The 17,066-nt window shown below is 39.6% G+C and overlaps 1 protein-coding gene across 4 annotated transcripts in view; it reads right to left on the bottom strand.

The window, feature by feature from the left end:
- EML5 (EMAP like 5) overlaps positions 1 to 16,727 on the bottom strand; it is a 168,077-nt gene extending 151,350 nt beyond the window's left edge. For all 4 annotated transcript variants that reach the window (XM_040641561.1, XM_040641560.1, XM_040641559.1 and 1 more), the window contains exon 1: positions 16,531 to 16,727. In XM_040641561.1, coding sequence (XP_040497495.1) covers positions 16,531 to 16,727 — 197 coding nt within the window. The remainder of the gene's footprint in view (positions 1 to 16,530) is intronic.
- Between the last annotated feature and the right edge of the window lie 339 nt (positions 16,728 to 17,066).

Raw genomic sequence — 17,066 nt, 5'->3', positions numbered from 1 at the left:
TGGGAGCAATATCACTTCCATGGGGTTTTGTAAAAATTGGTCCTTGTGGGGCGCCTGGGTGGCACAGCGGCTAAGCATCTGCCTTTGGCTCAGGGCGTGATCCCGGCATTATGGGATCGAGCCCCACATCAGGCTCTTCTGCTATGAGCCTGCTTCTTCCTCTCCCACTCCCCCTGCTTGTGTTCCCTCTCTCGCTGGCTGTCTCTATCTCTGTCGAATAAATAAATAAAATCTTTAAAATAAAAAAATTTAAAAAAATTGGTCCTTGTGTGAAGGTCTTACTATTTTTATGAATAAAGCATAGATACATATAAGGTACATAAATTGATACACAGTATATCTGTGGTGATAGAATTTTTTGGTGGGTTAGGACAGTTAAAAAAAAAATCTAAAAGGGCTTCTTAGAGGAATTATTTATTTATTTTTAAGATTTTAATTTATTTATTTGACAGAGAGACAGCGAGCCAGAGGGGGAACACATGCAGGGGGAGTGGGAGAGGAAGAAGCAGGCTCCCAGCAGAGAGCCCAATGCGCGGCTCGATCCCAGGACCCCAGGATCACACCCTGAGCCGAAGGCAGACACTTAACGACTGAGACACCTAGGCGCCCCAGAAGAATTATTTTAGAAAGATTGCAAAAACAGTGGCACCTAGGTGGCTCAGTTGGTTAGGTGTCTAACTCTTGATTTCAGCTCAGGTTGTCATCTCAGGGTTGTGGGATCAAGTCCCAAGTCAGGCTCCATGCTCAGCAGGGAGTTTGCTTGAGATTCTCTCTTCCTCTCCCTCTGCCCCTCCCTGCTCTCTGTCAAATAAATCAATCTTTAGAAAAAAATGTTGCAGAAACAAATAGTCATGTTTGTTTTCCAGTAAAATTTTATTTACAAAAATAGGTGGCAGGCCATATTTGGCCCACAGTCTGTTTTTTTGACAATTCCTGTTTTTTTTTTTTTATGGGCTAAAATTCAATACTATCATTATTCATCTTATAGCCCAAATTGTTCCATCTTTGACCTTCAGGAGATCCTTCAGGTTGGCTCCCTTATTTTTTCAACAGGCCACCACCTCTTTTGCATTTACCTACTTTGAGGCACCACAATATATTCAAGGCTCGTCTAGTATTTTTCCTGCTCCATCCTATAATAACTACTTCTCTAGGAAGCCCTAGTTCCTTTTATTGGAGAATGGTATTTAGAGAACAAGATCTGGGCAGTCAATGTGATCATTGTTATGGAGTGTTATTCCTTCTAGGCTGTAGACAGAACTAGGAAATATATGTATATATACTAACTCATGTATATACATATATCTATATACTGTATCTATGTGTGTATATATCTAAAAACCATAAATTCATATTGATACCTCTGATTCTAATCCAAAACCACAAGGTTCATTGAGAGCTCCTCCCTTTATGTATAAGTTCTTCCTCCAAAAGTGAGAAATTAGCCTTTCATATAAGTTTAATATACCCAAGGTTGTTTCAGAATGGCTAGCCCTGTGAGAAACAATTTTACTAACTAGACTATACCATTATCTATAGTTATTTTTGTCTTTATCCTTACAGTATTCAGTCAAGATACTGTTTGCACAGTTTTTTAAGGTTAAGTTGCTCCCTGCAAAGCTCAGTGGTAGAGAGAAAAGAGCATGGTAGAATTTCTTTTTCTCTTTTTACTTATACAGTCTCGGTATCCTCTGTCTAAGTAACGGTAAAGCCAGGGCTTTGCACAGAAATTTCATACTTGTGAAGTGATTTTGCATTGTTTGGGGAAGAGATTTTGAAAGGTTACTTACTACACATCCACCACTGTCTTCAGTTACCTGGAAGTTTGAAAAGCTTTAATTCTATTGTCATTCAATTTATAATTTTCCTTTTCATAAGTCATCCATTTTATGCCCTATTTTCTATACTTTTTTTGTAAAAACTTTATAGTGTTATCTTTGATGTTTAAGACATCTGACCCAATTTGAGTTAAATTTTGTATATGGTGAGATATAGTTGAGGTTCATTTTTTCCCCCCATGGATATTCGGTAATTTTTAACATCATTTCTTGAAAAGGCTATCTTTTAAGCATATTTTATACGTTAACAGGAATCATCTAGAAGTATCATCAAAAGTACTGATATAGGTGAATGAGGAGAATCTCTGCAGCAGGCAAAAAAGGGCAGGATCTCATGCAAACATAGAGGGATATGAGATAGGAGCTGAATATACTGTTGAAGGGTGGGTGAAATCTTAAAGTTCTGATGGCTCCAATGTTTTTTTTTCTTTTACGTGACAATGTAGATTTATTCTGGAATATCTACCATAGTTACAACTCCTATATGTACCAACTAACACTTCCATAAGTAGTTAAACCTTAGACTAAAATGTAAAATGGAGCATCCTTAATCCACTGTTTATATACTGACTTCCAAGCAATCAAATTCATCAGCATTACTAAGCAACTAACTAAAATTTCCCTTCCTCACAAAGATTTATTGCCTGGAGTGTAGCATTAAGGAATAAAGACTCTGTAAATGACAAAATACTCAAAATGTATTTCTACTCATGACTGTAGACACTTTCATCTCAGACCAAACAATATATGAACTGATAGAAGTTTGAACTGCCTTCTTAGTTACTAGAAGCCTATATTGAGATAAAGCCACCCCAATGAGCGAGTCTGTTTGCCAGGGCTTAGAGCTGAGCTGGGCACATGGGGTAAGTAGATGAAAACACATGACTCCACCGTGCCAATGTTCTCTGACCCAGGCTGTGCAACTGCCAACAAACAGCGTGAACTCACAGCAAATTCTCAAACTTCGATATTTTCTGGTTACTGTTTCTCCTTTAGTCAGTCACAGTCAGGACTGGAACCCAGGCTGTCTGACTCCCAATTCGGTGTTCTTTCTCTGCTAGGATATCCTCATCATGGATCTGAAAAGGGATGTTGGAAATACATAGTTGCTTTGGTGGAAACATCGGAATTCAAGAGCTGTAGTAGGCCTTGTAACTTATTTTGCTGGTATATTACACACTGAGCATTTGGATTCTGCGCCCAGGATGGTTCCAGTTTTCTTAATGAGAAAGAAAGAATGAGTGTTTTTCTAGTTATTCTTGGAGTCAATATTAGAGTTGAGTTGTATTCCACATATTGCCTAGTATATTGCTGAACATATGGTGGAACTCAACAACACTCACAGATGAGAGAGCTCAGAAACAGACCCCCATAAATATAATCAACTGATATTTGACAAAGGAGCAAAAGCAATACAAAGATAGTCTCCTCTTCAACAAATAGTTGCTAGAACCAGACAACTACATGCAAAAAGTGAATCCAAACACAGACTTTACCACCCTTCACAAAAATTAACTCAAAATGGGTAATAGACCTAAAGATAAAACATAAAACTATAAAATTCCTAAAAGACAACACAGGAAAATACCTAGGTATGGTGGTGCCTTTTTAGATACAATACCAAATACGTAATACATGAAAGAAATAATTGATAAACCGGACTTCATTAAAATAAACAACTTCTGCTCTGTGAAAGACAACATTAAGAACATCTGAAGACAAGCCATAGCCTGGGAGAAAACATTTGCAAAAGACACATCTGATAAAGAACTGTTATCCAAAACATACAAAGACCTCTTAAAACTCAACAAAACGAAAAGAACCCAATTACAAATTAGGCCAAAGACCTTAACAGACCCGCTCATCAAAGAAGATATACAGATGGCAAATAAGCATATGAAAAGATGCTTCACATCATATGACATCAGGGAAATGCAAATCACAACAAGATACCACTACATGCCTATTAGAATGGCCAAAACCCAGAACATTGACAATGCCAAATGCTGATGAGGATGAGTAAAAGAGACTTTCATACACTGCTGGTGGGAATGCAAAATGGTACAGCCACTTTGGAAGACAGTTTGGTGGTTTCTTACAAAACTAAATATACTGTTAACATACAATCCAGCAATTGTGCTCCTTAATATTTACCCAAAGGAGTTAAAAATTTGTCTACCCAAAAACTTGCACATAGATGTTCACAGGAGCCTTATTCATTACTGCAAAACTTGGAAGCAACCAAGATACCCTTCAGTAGGTGAATGGATAAATGAACTTGGTATGTCCAGGCAATGGAATATTATTTAGCGCTCAAAGGAAATGAGCTATCAGCCAAGAAAACACATGGAAGAACCTTAAATGCATATTACTAAGTGAAAGAAGTCCATTTGAAAAGGTTACATACTGTACGAGTCCGACTATATGACATTTTGGAAAAGGCAAAACTATAGAGACAGTAGGAACATCAACTGGTTGGGGGGTGGAGCTACGGAGTATACAGGCAGAGCACAGAGGATTTTTAGGTCAGCAAAACTACTCTGTATATTATAGTGATGAACATATGTCACTGCACATTTGTCCAAACCCAAAGAATGTATAACACCAAGAGTGCCCCTAAGGTAAACCATGGATTTTGAGTATGATGTGTTACCATAGGTTCATCCTTGGTAAAAAGTGTACCATTCTGGTGGGTGATACTGATAATGGGGAGGCTATGCATGTGTGGAGCAGGGGGTATATGGGAAATCTGTTCCTTCCTCTCAATCTTGGTGTAAAACTAAAACAGCTCTTAAAAACAAAAAAAGGCTCAAAAGGAAATCTCTAAAACACAATAGTATTATCTCCAGATTGCAAGATCATGGGTAAATATTTTTCTACAGCTTTCAATTTTCTGTAATTGTATTCTATAGCATGTATCACTAATTTAAAAAAATGTAACAACTACCCTTTGAGGGGGAGGCCTATGAAGCCTCTCATACTCCTTATTATGTCAACCTCAGACTCCAGTGTAGTCTCTTTATGGTTGTAAAAGTTGCCCTTGCAAGTGCATGTCATCTGAATCTAACATCCAGGTGACAGGTAACATTTCTTACCGTGATGGTACAGCCACCTTCTGTAGTGTTTTATGTGTTAAATACATTGTCCACAGGTTAATAATTAGAAAAGACACACTGCAATCAAGTAATGATGACTAGTCTGTAGACTCTGTAGTTAGTTATCACCTATGTTGCAAGACTTAGAATGGCCTTTCACTTTCCATTCCTGGTTGGGAATTATGCCCTCCTCCCTGATCAACCACCTATAAAAATACGGACTGTGAGGTGGTTAGACTTGGTTACATCATCACCTTGTGGCTAATTTAAATAATACCATGAGCAACATCACACCAAGTAAAAACTGCAAATTCTTTAGATTAACTGCTTGTAGCAACTGTATTTATGCTCCATACACTGAAATGTATACGTAATGAGAGCTTCCGCACCGGAGGCAGTAGCGTCTAGTACTGTACCTCCTGACCAAAAAAAGTCAGTCCTCCCACAGTGATGAAAAGTGATTCCAATGGACTGTGGGCAGAGAATGGATGTCCCCTACATTGGGAGGTGAATTAGGTACACGATTCACAGAAAGAGCAGCAGGATTTCCATGACAAGGTAACTGTGCATCTCAGTTCATCTAACTGATTTGGGGAATGGGCTATGTGCACTTCTCTTGCCATCAATTTATTTCTGGGTCTTTAATTTCAATTAGGTGCTCCCTGTTTTGCCACATCCCATGCTTCTAGCATCCATGACAATGACATCTCACTTTCTTGGGCTCCATCAAGAGGTTGACACCATCCATATCATGGTAATGATACAATCCAGAATTCTCACTTCACATCCAACCCGTCTCTTTGCTTTATCCCTATATTCCGTAACTTCTGAATTAATGTAAAATCAGGTATTCTCCCCCCAATTGTGAAGAACAAGGTAACTTTTATTTATTTATTTTTAAGATTTTATTTATTTATTTGACAGAGAGAGAGACATCGAGAGAGGGAACACAAGCAGGGGGAGAGGGAGAAGCAGGCTTCCCGCTGAGCAGGGAGCCCAATGTGGGACTCAGTGCCAGGACCCTGGGATCATGACCCAAGGGGAAGGCAGATGCTTAACAGCTGAGCCACCCAGGTGCCCAGAAAAAGTGAAATCTAGATTAACAACTCCTACAATCACAACTTCTCGTTTGTCAATCTAGAATATGAGCTGCCCATCCCAGAAGAAAAAAAAATTAAGAATTTTGTGGTGTTATGAATTGAGCCCGACTATAGACTCCAAATAAAGCTAGATCCAGGGTGCAATGTCCATATTTGGTCCCATGCCTATTCCCTCATTCTAGCAATCGACCAACACCAAGGAGTTAGTGTTTTTCCCCATGCTTACTACTTCAGATAGATATGCATGCCCGTGTCATAAGATGGGTGCTATATTTCACATGACCATTTAACAATCCAATCCACCTTGAAATTAAATTGGCCAACAGAAGGTAATACTTTGGATAGGAAGTCCAGGCTCTATTAAGGACTTTGTACCAGTTCTTGGGGGTCTTTGGCCAATATGGTGATGCCATGTGCCACTTACAAATAGAATAGATATGACTGTAGCCTAAGCAGCTTGTTTATGCTGTTTAGGTGTAAGCCCTTGCCAGTGCTATGCTGTCTCAGAATACTGATCCATACTGAGACACAATGGCCTTTAGGACCGAAGCCAGTCTGCCTGCTGTTTGTGGCTGCTTTATGCTTGGGTAGTGGCAACATGTAGTCTCAAGCCCTACAAAACACATCATCTCAGCTACCTTCTCTGACTGGACGTGAACCTAGTGTGTTATTTGAACTGTCTATGCAAATACATCCACTTTAGAATTTCATAGGGTGGAGATGATCTGTCCTTTTGATGTATTTATGTTCCTTATCAAATATTAACAAATTTGATCTATCTCTGAGTGCAGACTCTGGCTCCAAAACGGAATTTATTAATGGACAATCCTGGGCTTTCCAGGGTCCAAATTACTCGGGCGAACCCACTGCAACTGTTTCCTGAGTCTGTTGAAATCATCACCTGGGGCACTGAGTTACATCTCACTTGAAACCATCCAGGATGCATATAATTTTGCACATTAGGTGAACTTTCCAGGTCCCCAGTGAGTGAGCATTTTTCTGAACTGATGATGCATGATATCTATCTTTCAGTGTTTTAAGTACCTGATGATACTGAGCAGATCCATCAACAGAAAACCACACTGAGGACATACTGATTGTTTTTTGTTTTGAGTAATGAATCTCCAAACATGGAGACAGCATGAGGGGACCTTAGGCAAGAGGTCTGAAGTTTTTAAAGGGATTTCAATACTTAGCAAATTATCCACATCATTATATAATGCATAATAGTAAGTGAATAAATTTGACCAGGCTCTGAATTTTTTTCAGGTTGACTTCCTAGCCCACTAGCTAAACATGGATTACTACTATATTTACAGCGGTGGTTTTCAACCCCGCTGCATTAGAACCATCTAGGAAGCTTAAAATGTTAAAACAGAAGCAAACAACAACAAACTATACTCAAGACCTACCCTAAACAAATTAAATCAGAATTTCCAGGGATGAGATTCAGCCATTGGTGGTTTTATTACGTTCGCTGTTTTTAAGTGTCCAAGTGATTCTAATATATAGTCAGGGTTGCGAATCAGGAATCTAGAGCAGTGGTTTTCAAACTTCAGACTACATGAGTATCACCTGAAGGTGATTAAAATAGATTGCTGGGTCTTACCTATATCTACAGTACCTGATTCGGTCTGGGGGAAAGCCTACAAATTTGTAGTTCTAACAAGTTTCCACGTGATACTATGCTGCTGGTTCAAGGACCACACATTGAAAACCACTGATCTAGAGCATGTTTTTCAAATTTTAATACGTTTTCAAATTATCTGAGAATATTACAATACAGTCTAATTTAGTAGGTCTGGGGTGGAGTTTGAGATTTGCATTTTTTTTTTTTTTAAGATTTGTTTGAGAGAGGGAGAGCGCACACACTCACGCAAGTGTGCACGAGAGGGGGGCCAAAGGGAGAGAGAGGGAGAGAAGTAGACTCCCCGCTGAGCGCAGAGCCCAACACAGGGCTCAATCCCATGACCCCCGGATCATGACCTGAGCCGAAATCAAGAGTTGGATGCTTAACCAACTGAGCCACCCAGGCACCTTGAGATCTGCATTTCTAAATGCAGGTGATGCTAAAGCTAGTCTGAGGCTCACACCCTTGAGTAGCAAGGAGCTAGAGCTGCCAGTCATGTGCCATCTATCACGAAAACTAGAAGATTCTGGAAAAACCCTGAAGGCGGCCAGTTTTGTATACTAATAATGAAGTGATTCATTTTGATTTCCCGCTCGTCCCTGTTCCAACGATCACCTGGACATACAGTCTCCCGGAAAGTCTTGTGATTATAATGTGATTATTGTAGAACAGCTAACATCTCCACTGCGGTGCAGCATTCCTCGCCTTACTGGATATAGCTGATCGCTTCCCTCTCCTGAAATACTCTTTTCATTTGACTTCCATGACCCCCCACTCTCTTGGTTTTCCTCCTGCCTCTCTGGTTACATTTTTTTATCAGTTCTTTTTCAAGTTATACATTCAAATGTTGGAGTGCCACAGGAATCAATGTTTTTTAGATCTTTTCTCCATCTATACTTATTCCCTTGGTGATCTCATCCAGGTTCATGGTTTTATTAAATATTACCTATATACTAATAACACCTATATTTATAGCAGCCTATAACTGCTCCCCTGAATTACAGACACATATGTTCAACTGTGACTATTAGTATCTCATATGTAACACTTTTAAAACAGAGCTCGTGATCTTGCTTTTTTCCCCAAAACAGAAAATTTGCCCTTCCCAGTTTTTCCCAATTCAGTAATTAGCAATTCCATTCTTTCAGTTGTTTCAGCCAAAAACATAATTATCATTGACCTTTTTTTTTTTTTCCTGTCACACGTTATATCTGATCCATCAGCAAATCATGTTGCCTCTGTCTTTGAAATATATCTGACCCTTTCTCACCACTTGCACTGCTACCACTCTGGCCCAAGCCACCCCTATCACATGACTAGATTACTGCAACCGTCTCCTGAACGGTCTCTCCTTTTGCATCCTGCCCCTCTCCCTCCGTCTGTTCTCAACCTCAGAGCACAGTGACCTTGTTAAACCATTAAGTCAAATTATGTCACTAACTTGATTAAAGTGTTCCAATAACTTCCAGTCTCAAATGGGAAGGCTAAAATAAAATCCTGTCAGCCCAGGAAGTCCTATGCAATCTGCCCCATCACTTCAGCAGACCTCATTTCTTACTAATAACACCCAAATTCACTGCACTCCGGACACATTAACTTTATTACTTTGCCTCACACACATAAGGCATTTCACTTCAGGGCTTTTGCACATGATAGTTCCTCTGTTTGAAATGTCCTTTCTTTAAAATACCCACACAGCAGCACATTCCCTTATCTCCAAGTCTCTACTCAAGTGTTACACTTTACAGTGAGGTTTTCTTGATTACCCTATCTAAACTCTTCCCAATAGTCTCTAGTCTCTACCTCACTTTCCTTTTTTTTTTTTTTTAAGTCCTTAGACACAATATATACAGTTGGCCCTTGAACACGGTTCCACTTATATGCAGATTTTTTTCAATCAATATACTACAGGACTATAAATGTATTTTCTCTTCCTTAGGATTTTTAAAAATATTTTTTAAAGATTTTATTTATCTGATATACAGAGATAGATAGATAGATAGATAGATAGATAGATAGATGCGGGCCTGATCCCAAGACCCTGTGATCATGACCTGAGCCAAAGGCAGACACTTAACCAACAGAGCCACCAAGGCATCCCTTCCTTAGGATTTTCTTAAAAACCTTTTCTCTTAGCTTACTTTATTGTAAGAATACAGTATAGAATACATACAACACTAAGGATATACTGTACGGTGACTAAGATAACATATTATAAAAAAAGAATACATACAACATACAAAATATGTATTAATCAACTGCTTATGGTATTGATATGGCTTCTGGTCAATAGTAGGCTATTAGTTAATTTTTGAGTAAGTCAAGTTATATGCAGATTTTCAACTGCATGGGGGAGTCAGTACCCCAACACCTGCATTGTTCAAAGCCCTACTGTATATATATAAATGCTATATAATATATATACTACATACTATATGTACTATGTATGTGTATATAACATATACATATGTGTACATTACACATATACACAGTACGTATAGTGTATATATGTATAGTATTTTTATGTTGTATATAAATAAATATATATATATACACCAGATAATATATTTCTTGTTTTTTCAGTATCTTCCCCCAGTAGATATAAATTCCATGAGGGTAGAGAATTTCATCTGTTTGGTTCACTGCTGTATCCCTAATGCTAAGAATAGCCCCTGGCAAATAATAGGTACTCAATAAATATTTGCTAAAAGAATTAAAAAAACACCCATTTCTATGCTAAGATGTGTCCCAAATGCCACTGAAGAAAGTCTTAAGGTAAGAGTGACCAACTGTGGCAAATGATGATGATAAATCAAAAAAGATGAGAACAGAGAGTTTGATCAATGGATGTGGCAATGTGGAGATCACTGGTGATTTTGACAAGAGCTGTTATGGTGAAACAGAAAGACTGAAGGGACAGAAACAGAAAGGACTGAATGGGAGAAAAAGAACTGAAGGGGCACCTGGGTGGCCCAGTCAGTTGAGCATCTGACTCTTGGTTTCAGCTCGGGTCATGATATTGGGATCGTCGGATTGAGCCCCACATTGGGCTCTGCGTTCAGCTCAGAGTCAGCTTGAGATTCTCTCTCTCCCTCCATCCCTTCCACTTGCACTCTCTCTAAAATGGATAAACAAATCCTTAAAAAAAAAAAAAAAAAAGAGCTGAAGATAGTGAGTACAAATAACTCTTCCAAATATTCTCTCTTAACATGAGACCACTGCATATGATGCTATACCTTCCCAGGATGCTATACCTTCACTCATTTCTTTTGATAACATTTCTTCCTGTTTTCCTTAAAGACCCAGTTAAGGTATTATATTAAGAAACATCATTGTGAACTGTTATGTCCCCATGTACATACCAGATTACAGGCATACCAGTGCTATCCCTAGTACATATAGTATCCTAATTAATTCTTTACTTGACTGATTGTGTCTTTAAACTCAGAATATCTTCAGGCAGGACCCTTACACAAAGTTAATGTTCAGTAAATACAGGTATCTCCTGTTTTGTTTTTTTTGAAAGGTCACATTACGCCACCCTTTTACAAAAGACCTACATTAGAATCTGTTTTCACTAACTGAAAGGAATCCAAAAAGGAATTTAGCTTTTACAAAAAAGGCAAAAAGCAAAAATAGCGTTTGTTTTACTCCAAACTGTTACAGAGCATATACCCCAAGCAAGGAAAGTGGTCCCGCCAAAGCTCCTTGCTTGGAACTACATTCAGCGCCCCAGCATCAAGACATCATAGCTTTGAACTGTGTCTGTGAGCATTTGTGCTTTATATCTCAATTTAGTTTGTGCGTATTTTAGCAAGATGTGTCCTAAGGTATCAGAAAAGCTAAGAGATGGGGTGCCTGGGTGGCTCAGTCATTAAGCGTCTGCCTTCGGCTCAGGGCGTGATCCCAGAGTCCTGGGATCAAGCACCACGTCAGGCTCCTCCGCTGGGAGCCTGCTTCTTCCTCTCCCACTCCCCCTGCCTGTGTTCCCTCTCTCGCTGGCTGTCTCTCTCTCTCTGTCAAATAAATAAAATCTTGAAAGAAAGAAAGAAAGAAAGAAAGAAAGAAAGAAAGAAAGAAAGAAAGAAAGGGAGAAAGAAAAGCTAAGAGAAGTTATTTTTTGGGTCTAGAAATGCACAAAAATTTTTCCACATAAATTAATGGTAACTGCTTCTTTGCTTTACACCATTTTGGCTTTAAAGTTTCAGGGGAATATGCTACTTTCAGATAGTGAGGAAGACTGTATTTCTTTGAGGTGTGAAAAGGCCTTGAACAGTAAGTTCTTAATGGTTCTAAGAATTTATTATTCTACATTTTCCTTCATTTATATCCAAAATATATTTTGTTAGTTCCCTGCATATTCAACAAGACATTATAAACAATAGTTATTATAATGCAAATCTAAAAATTTGACTTTTCCCTTAATAAAGATACATTTAATTTACATTTATGACAACTCGAACTATTATTCCAGATAATTCCTACCTTTCCCTGAAAACATCTTTTAATTTTATCTCTTAACTATGTAGTATTTATAAAACAAATAACCATAAATATTTTGATATCCAGACACAGAAGATGAAACCTTACAGGATACATCATTATATAGTCTATGAAAGTTAAGTTCACCAAATTCTAGTAACTTAAATATAGGGACATTTTACAAAATCTGTATATTTTCTAACATTTTTGGAGGTACTGCTTCTAGATACTACACAGTGCATAAGAAAATTATGGTATTAGGTTTCAAGGGAGGGTTTATATCCATTTCTCAAACTGCTTATGTTAAGAATTCTAAGCATGCATGTTTTGGCACACAGATTGGCAGTGAGCTTCCCAAACAGAATCATCTGGGGCACTTAAAAAAAAAAAAAGATTTCTGGACTCCAACCCTAGAGGATTCTGACTTAGCACCCTGAGGAAAAGTCTAGAAAATTGGCAAAAAGCTCTTTAAATGATTCTGATGATCAGCCAGGTATGAGAAGTATTGCCCATATATCTGAAAACGTAAGTAGACAACAAGTAGATCTGCAGTAATTCCTTCCAGACCTTAAAAAGTTGCACCTTGAACCCATATAAACACAAAAAATTACTGATCCACCATAAAATCATCAGACATTCTGAATTGTTTTTCCAACTACAATTTGACTTGTATTATTCAATTCCTATACCATAAATAGAGCTGTTAAAAACCACTTTTACTAGATTATGGTGAAGTTTGATCAGTTTTTTGTTTTCTTTTTCTATTTTCCACCGAATCCATCAGAGTTCACTGCTCAGCCACTGCTAGAGAGGGAAAGCCATGAGGCCAGGCTTCTCCTCATTCACCTTCTTACTCACCAGGATCTTACTGCTCAGTTGATCGGTTTTCTTTCTTAAGAACACCGCCTACCATAATTGAAGAAAAGAGCTACTATACTTTTCATTTTGTCTAAAGAAAAAGAAGTCCTATCCAGAAGCAATGGATAATTATCATTCTAACCTGCAATCATATAATATGGTATGCTCCCCAAAGTATCTCAGACCCATTATGTAATTTAGGCTCATCACTAACTTGTGAGATACTTTCACCATGTTTAGAAAATAAAGAGGGGTGGGCGCCTGGGTGGCTCAGCCAATTAGGATAAGCATCTGACTCTTGATCTCAGCTCAGGTCTTGATCTCAGGGTGCTGGGATGGAGGCCCCGCCTTGGGTTCCCTGTTCAGCGAGGAGTCTGCTTGTCCCTCTCTCTCTGCCCCTCCTCCCTCATTCACACATCCAAGTGTACGCTCTCTCTCAAACAAAATAAGTCTAAAAAAAAAACAACAACAACAACACTTCAATTCTATACCTACAACATACAAAAACAATGGGCACCTACAGTTCACTATGGAGGATCACTTGCATAAGAAAACCAGAGTCAAGTACCAAAATGCATCAAGCTAACTACAGTCCATCAAAGGTCCTCACTGGTGATAAATGGTTTGAAAATGGCCAATAATATTCACCACTTCAAGAACAAACTTGAAAGTGTTGGGAAGTAACTAGAAAAATAAATTTTAGGGGTGCCTGGGTGGCTCAGTTGGTTAAATGTCCGACTCCCGATCTCAGGGTTTTGAGTTCAAGCCCCCACGCTGGGCTCCACACTGGGCATGGAGCCTGCTTAAAAAAAAGAAAAAAATTTTAAGTTATTGCATCCTTTGGAAAGACAATTGGGAAAAGTTTCAAAATACAGACCAAGCTATAGAAGTGCACCTTGTGCTAAAACTAGTAGTCTAGAGTTTTATAATTTATTTTACAATTTAAACCTGTAATAAACACTTAACAACTGGAGAATTTTGTCAATAACTTGAGACACTGAAAAAAAAAAATTGACCCTAAAATCCCTGTATTATTCCTGACAGTGAAATGAATTTCTACATGAATCTGTAGTACTGAAATAAACATAACTAAAGAATAAATTACTAGAGAAGTATATACAGATACATGGCAAAAAGAAGACAACTACCAGTCACACATAAAATGGTAAGACAAGTCAGGTGGCACCACTATTCGTCATACGAGAGAGATGTAGTAAGATGACAGGAGAACTGGTAAGCAAATGAGTCTTTACAATCAATATAGCACCTACATTTTCAAAACCTAAGGATAACAATCTGCTCATTCTGGAATAATCTTAGCCCCAGACTAAGTCATATTTGACCAACAAGTTCTATGTTTCAACCAACAAAACATGATAAAAACAGTACTGAATTTTTATTACTAAAGCTAACATGACAGCAATATTGTTTTCCAGCATTTATCACTTTATGAGTATTACATTTTTTGTTGTAACATAACTGAAAAGTTACTGGAGTAGTTTCTATACTTACATTTCAAACACCAATTGAAAAAAATCAAAAGGTTTGAAAATTTGATTTCATAAACAAGAATGATCTGTGTCATTACTATTTGAATTAAAATTTCCAGAGCTCTCTCACTGATTTTTAAGTTATAACTTCAGTACTGTATTCAATACATGCCACCAATTTCAAGATGCTACATGAGTCAGATTTCACTACCCCCATTACAATTTTTGGGGAAACGTTTTTTGTTATAAATTATTTTAAGGATGAATCGTTTGCATAAAATCATAAGCATGTATCCAATTATGGCAAAAATTAGAGTAGTTTGTCATTTTGAGATATATGTACGGGCCGTGCAACTGTATATACCAAAAAAAGACAAAAGCATTACCTTCCTTACAGTTTACTAAAACACAACTACAGAAATTCAAGCAGTGTGACATGTAGCTTTGCTGCTGGAAGGATAAACAAAACGTAATGTACCGCATCAAATAAATCATATCGAGTTTCTGAAAGCCTTGTACTACACAGCTCTCAACTGCCAAGGAGTAAAAATAATAGAAGTGCTCCGTAAGAAGACTTCAAAATCCTTCACACATACCCCACCTACTGAATTCAACCCGACAGTATCTGGAAGAGGGCTTCAGTCCAGGCTGCTTCAACTAAGTAAAACTACTCTCTCCTGTACTGTGGGAGACATAACACAAGGAAAAGAAGAGAGAAATTGGAAACGACTGAGGAAAAAGTCAAAGAACTGGGGTAAATTCTACCCTTGGGGTGAACAACAACCAACGAACAAAAATACCACTTCATTCCCTATTCCATAATCTCAATTTTTACTCTCCTTATCTTTACTCCATCTTGCTCTACCTTTAGGTCTCCTTTCTGCCTTTAAAGACCACAGTTGTACAGAAACACCGCAAACAAGAACTCTTGTTATTTACAGAATGTAAGTACCAGAGCATCTTGCCTACAAGATAACAAACGAAGATACTGGACTTGAAATGCCCAATTTAAATCCTGTGGAACATAAATAAGGGAATAAAACTGAGCAACCAAGTCAAATCACGGAATCTCTGTTAAAAACCCAGAAGCAGCACACACATTCTCAAAATGTTTTTAAACATTTTAAACATATATTCTCCTTCTGTCAAGGACAAAAACGTGCTTGAAGCATAATCAATGGCCTAGAATCATTTCTGCAGCTCTTTATTTGCCAAAAAAGTTAAGCTGAGACACTGATTGGAAATTACATTTCAAATATACCGCTCACTAAAATGTAAACAAGCACTGACACCAATTTTAAGATAACGCACAAAGAATAATTAACTGGAAAAAAGTGATTTAAATAAAAAGCACAAAACTGAACTTATTCGGGGGTACTTTAGAGAAAACAAGAAAATTGGAAATCAGTGGAATCATTTTCAGCTGCTTCTTCAGATTAAACGCCACCAAAGTGCCCTTAGGTGTGCAAATTTTTAATTTCCAATGAATCACCTGCAGGCTGCCGGGGTTTCTTTTTTATCTGCTGATAACAGTAGGCAGTGAAACCTGAACTCATTATTATGGCCACGAGGTGAATGCCCTGCAGGATGCCACCTGGGCGCGCTTCCCAGGACCTATATTTTAGAGCCTACAGCTTGCGGTGCTTTTATCAGTTTCCTATCAGGTAAAGGATTTCCCCCTGGCGCTTTAAGAACTCGTGTAATAAGAAATCTCTGGCGGGATTTAAAGGAATAAACTGCTACCAAAATAATCTTTTTGCAGTTTTCGTAAATTTGAAGGAGGGAGAAGGGCACAAAGCCATAAAACCGAACACCCAGTGTCACCGCATCGACCCGAGGGAAAGACTCTAGAACGCGGAGACGGGAAAAGGCGTTTGTCGGGTGTCACCAGGGTGGATCCGGGACAAGACACTGGCGGGTTTCTGCCTGGGGCGATGCTCCCTGCAAGAGCGGGTCACGGCAGACACCCAGAAGGACGCGCAAGTGCCAACTCGGCGAGCGGTTCAAAGGGCTGACGGCCGCCCCCGCCCCCCGTACCTGATGATGTCGTCGCTGTGGCCCCGGTAGAACTTCTGCCGGTGCTCCCGCGGGCTGTACACCACGCCGACGCCCGCCACGAAGTACACGATCTCCTTGGCCGCCGTGTAGTAGAGGTTGTTGCGGCACTGGTGGCCCCGGTAGCCGTACACCCACTCGAGCCGCAGGTGGCAGTTCGGGGCGCTCCGGGCCGCCATGTCGGGGCGCCCACCCCGCCGCTCCGGCTCGGGCCCGCGGCGGCGGCAGGCGGCCGCGGCCCGGCGAAGAAAGCCCTCCCGCTGGCGGCCGGGACTTCCCGCCTGCCGCGTCCTCTAAGCCGCGCCGCACAGGTGCATGTCTCTTCTTCTGGCCGCCGCTGCCGCCGCTTCAGCCCACGGGCGGGAGGAGAACCCTCGCCTCGCGGAACATGCTGAGGGCCGCGGGCGCCGCCGGCCGTCAAGTGGGGTGCCGCGCGCCCGGCGCCCGCCTCGGCTCGTCTCCGCGGCCCGCAGCGCCCAGGCTGCGAGCCGAGCCGAGCGAGGTCCCGCCCCCCGCCT

The sequence above is a fragment of the Ursus maritimus genome, unplaced genomic scaffold (assembly GCF_017311325.1).
Source record: "Ursus maritimus isolate PB19 unplaced genomic scaffold, ASM1731132v1 scaffold_25, whole genome shotgun sequence".
NCBI classification, from domain to species: Eukaryota; Metazoa; Chordata; class Mammalia; order Carnivora; family Ursidae; genus Ursus; species Ursus maritimus.
Note: the sequence above shows the minus strand (reverse complement) of the source record. Positions and strands in the feature narration are given on the sequence as shown.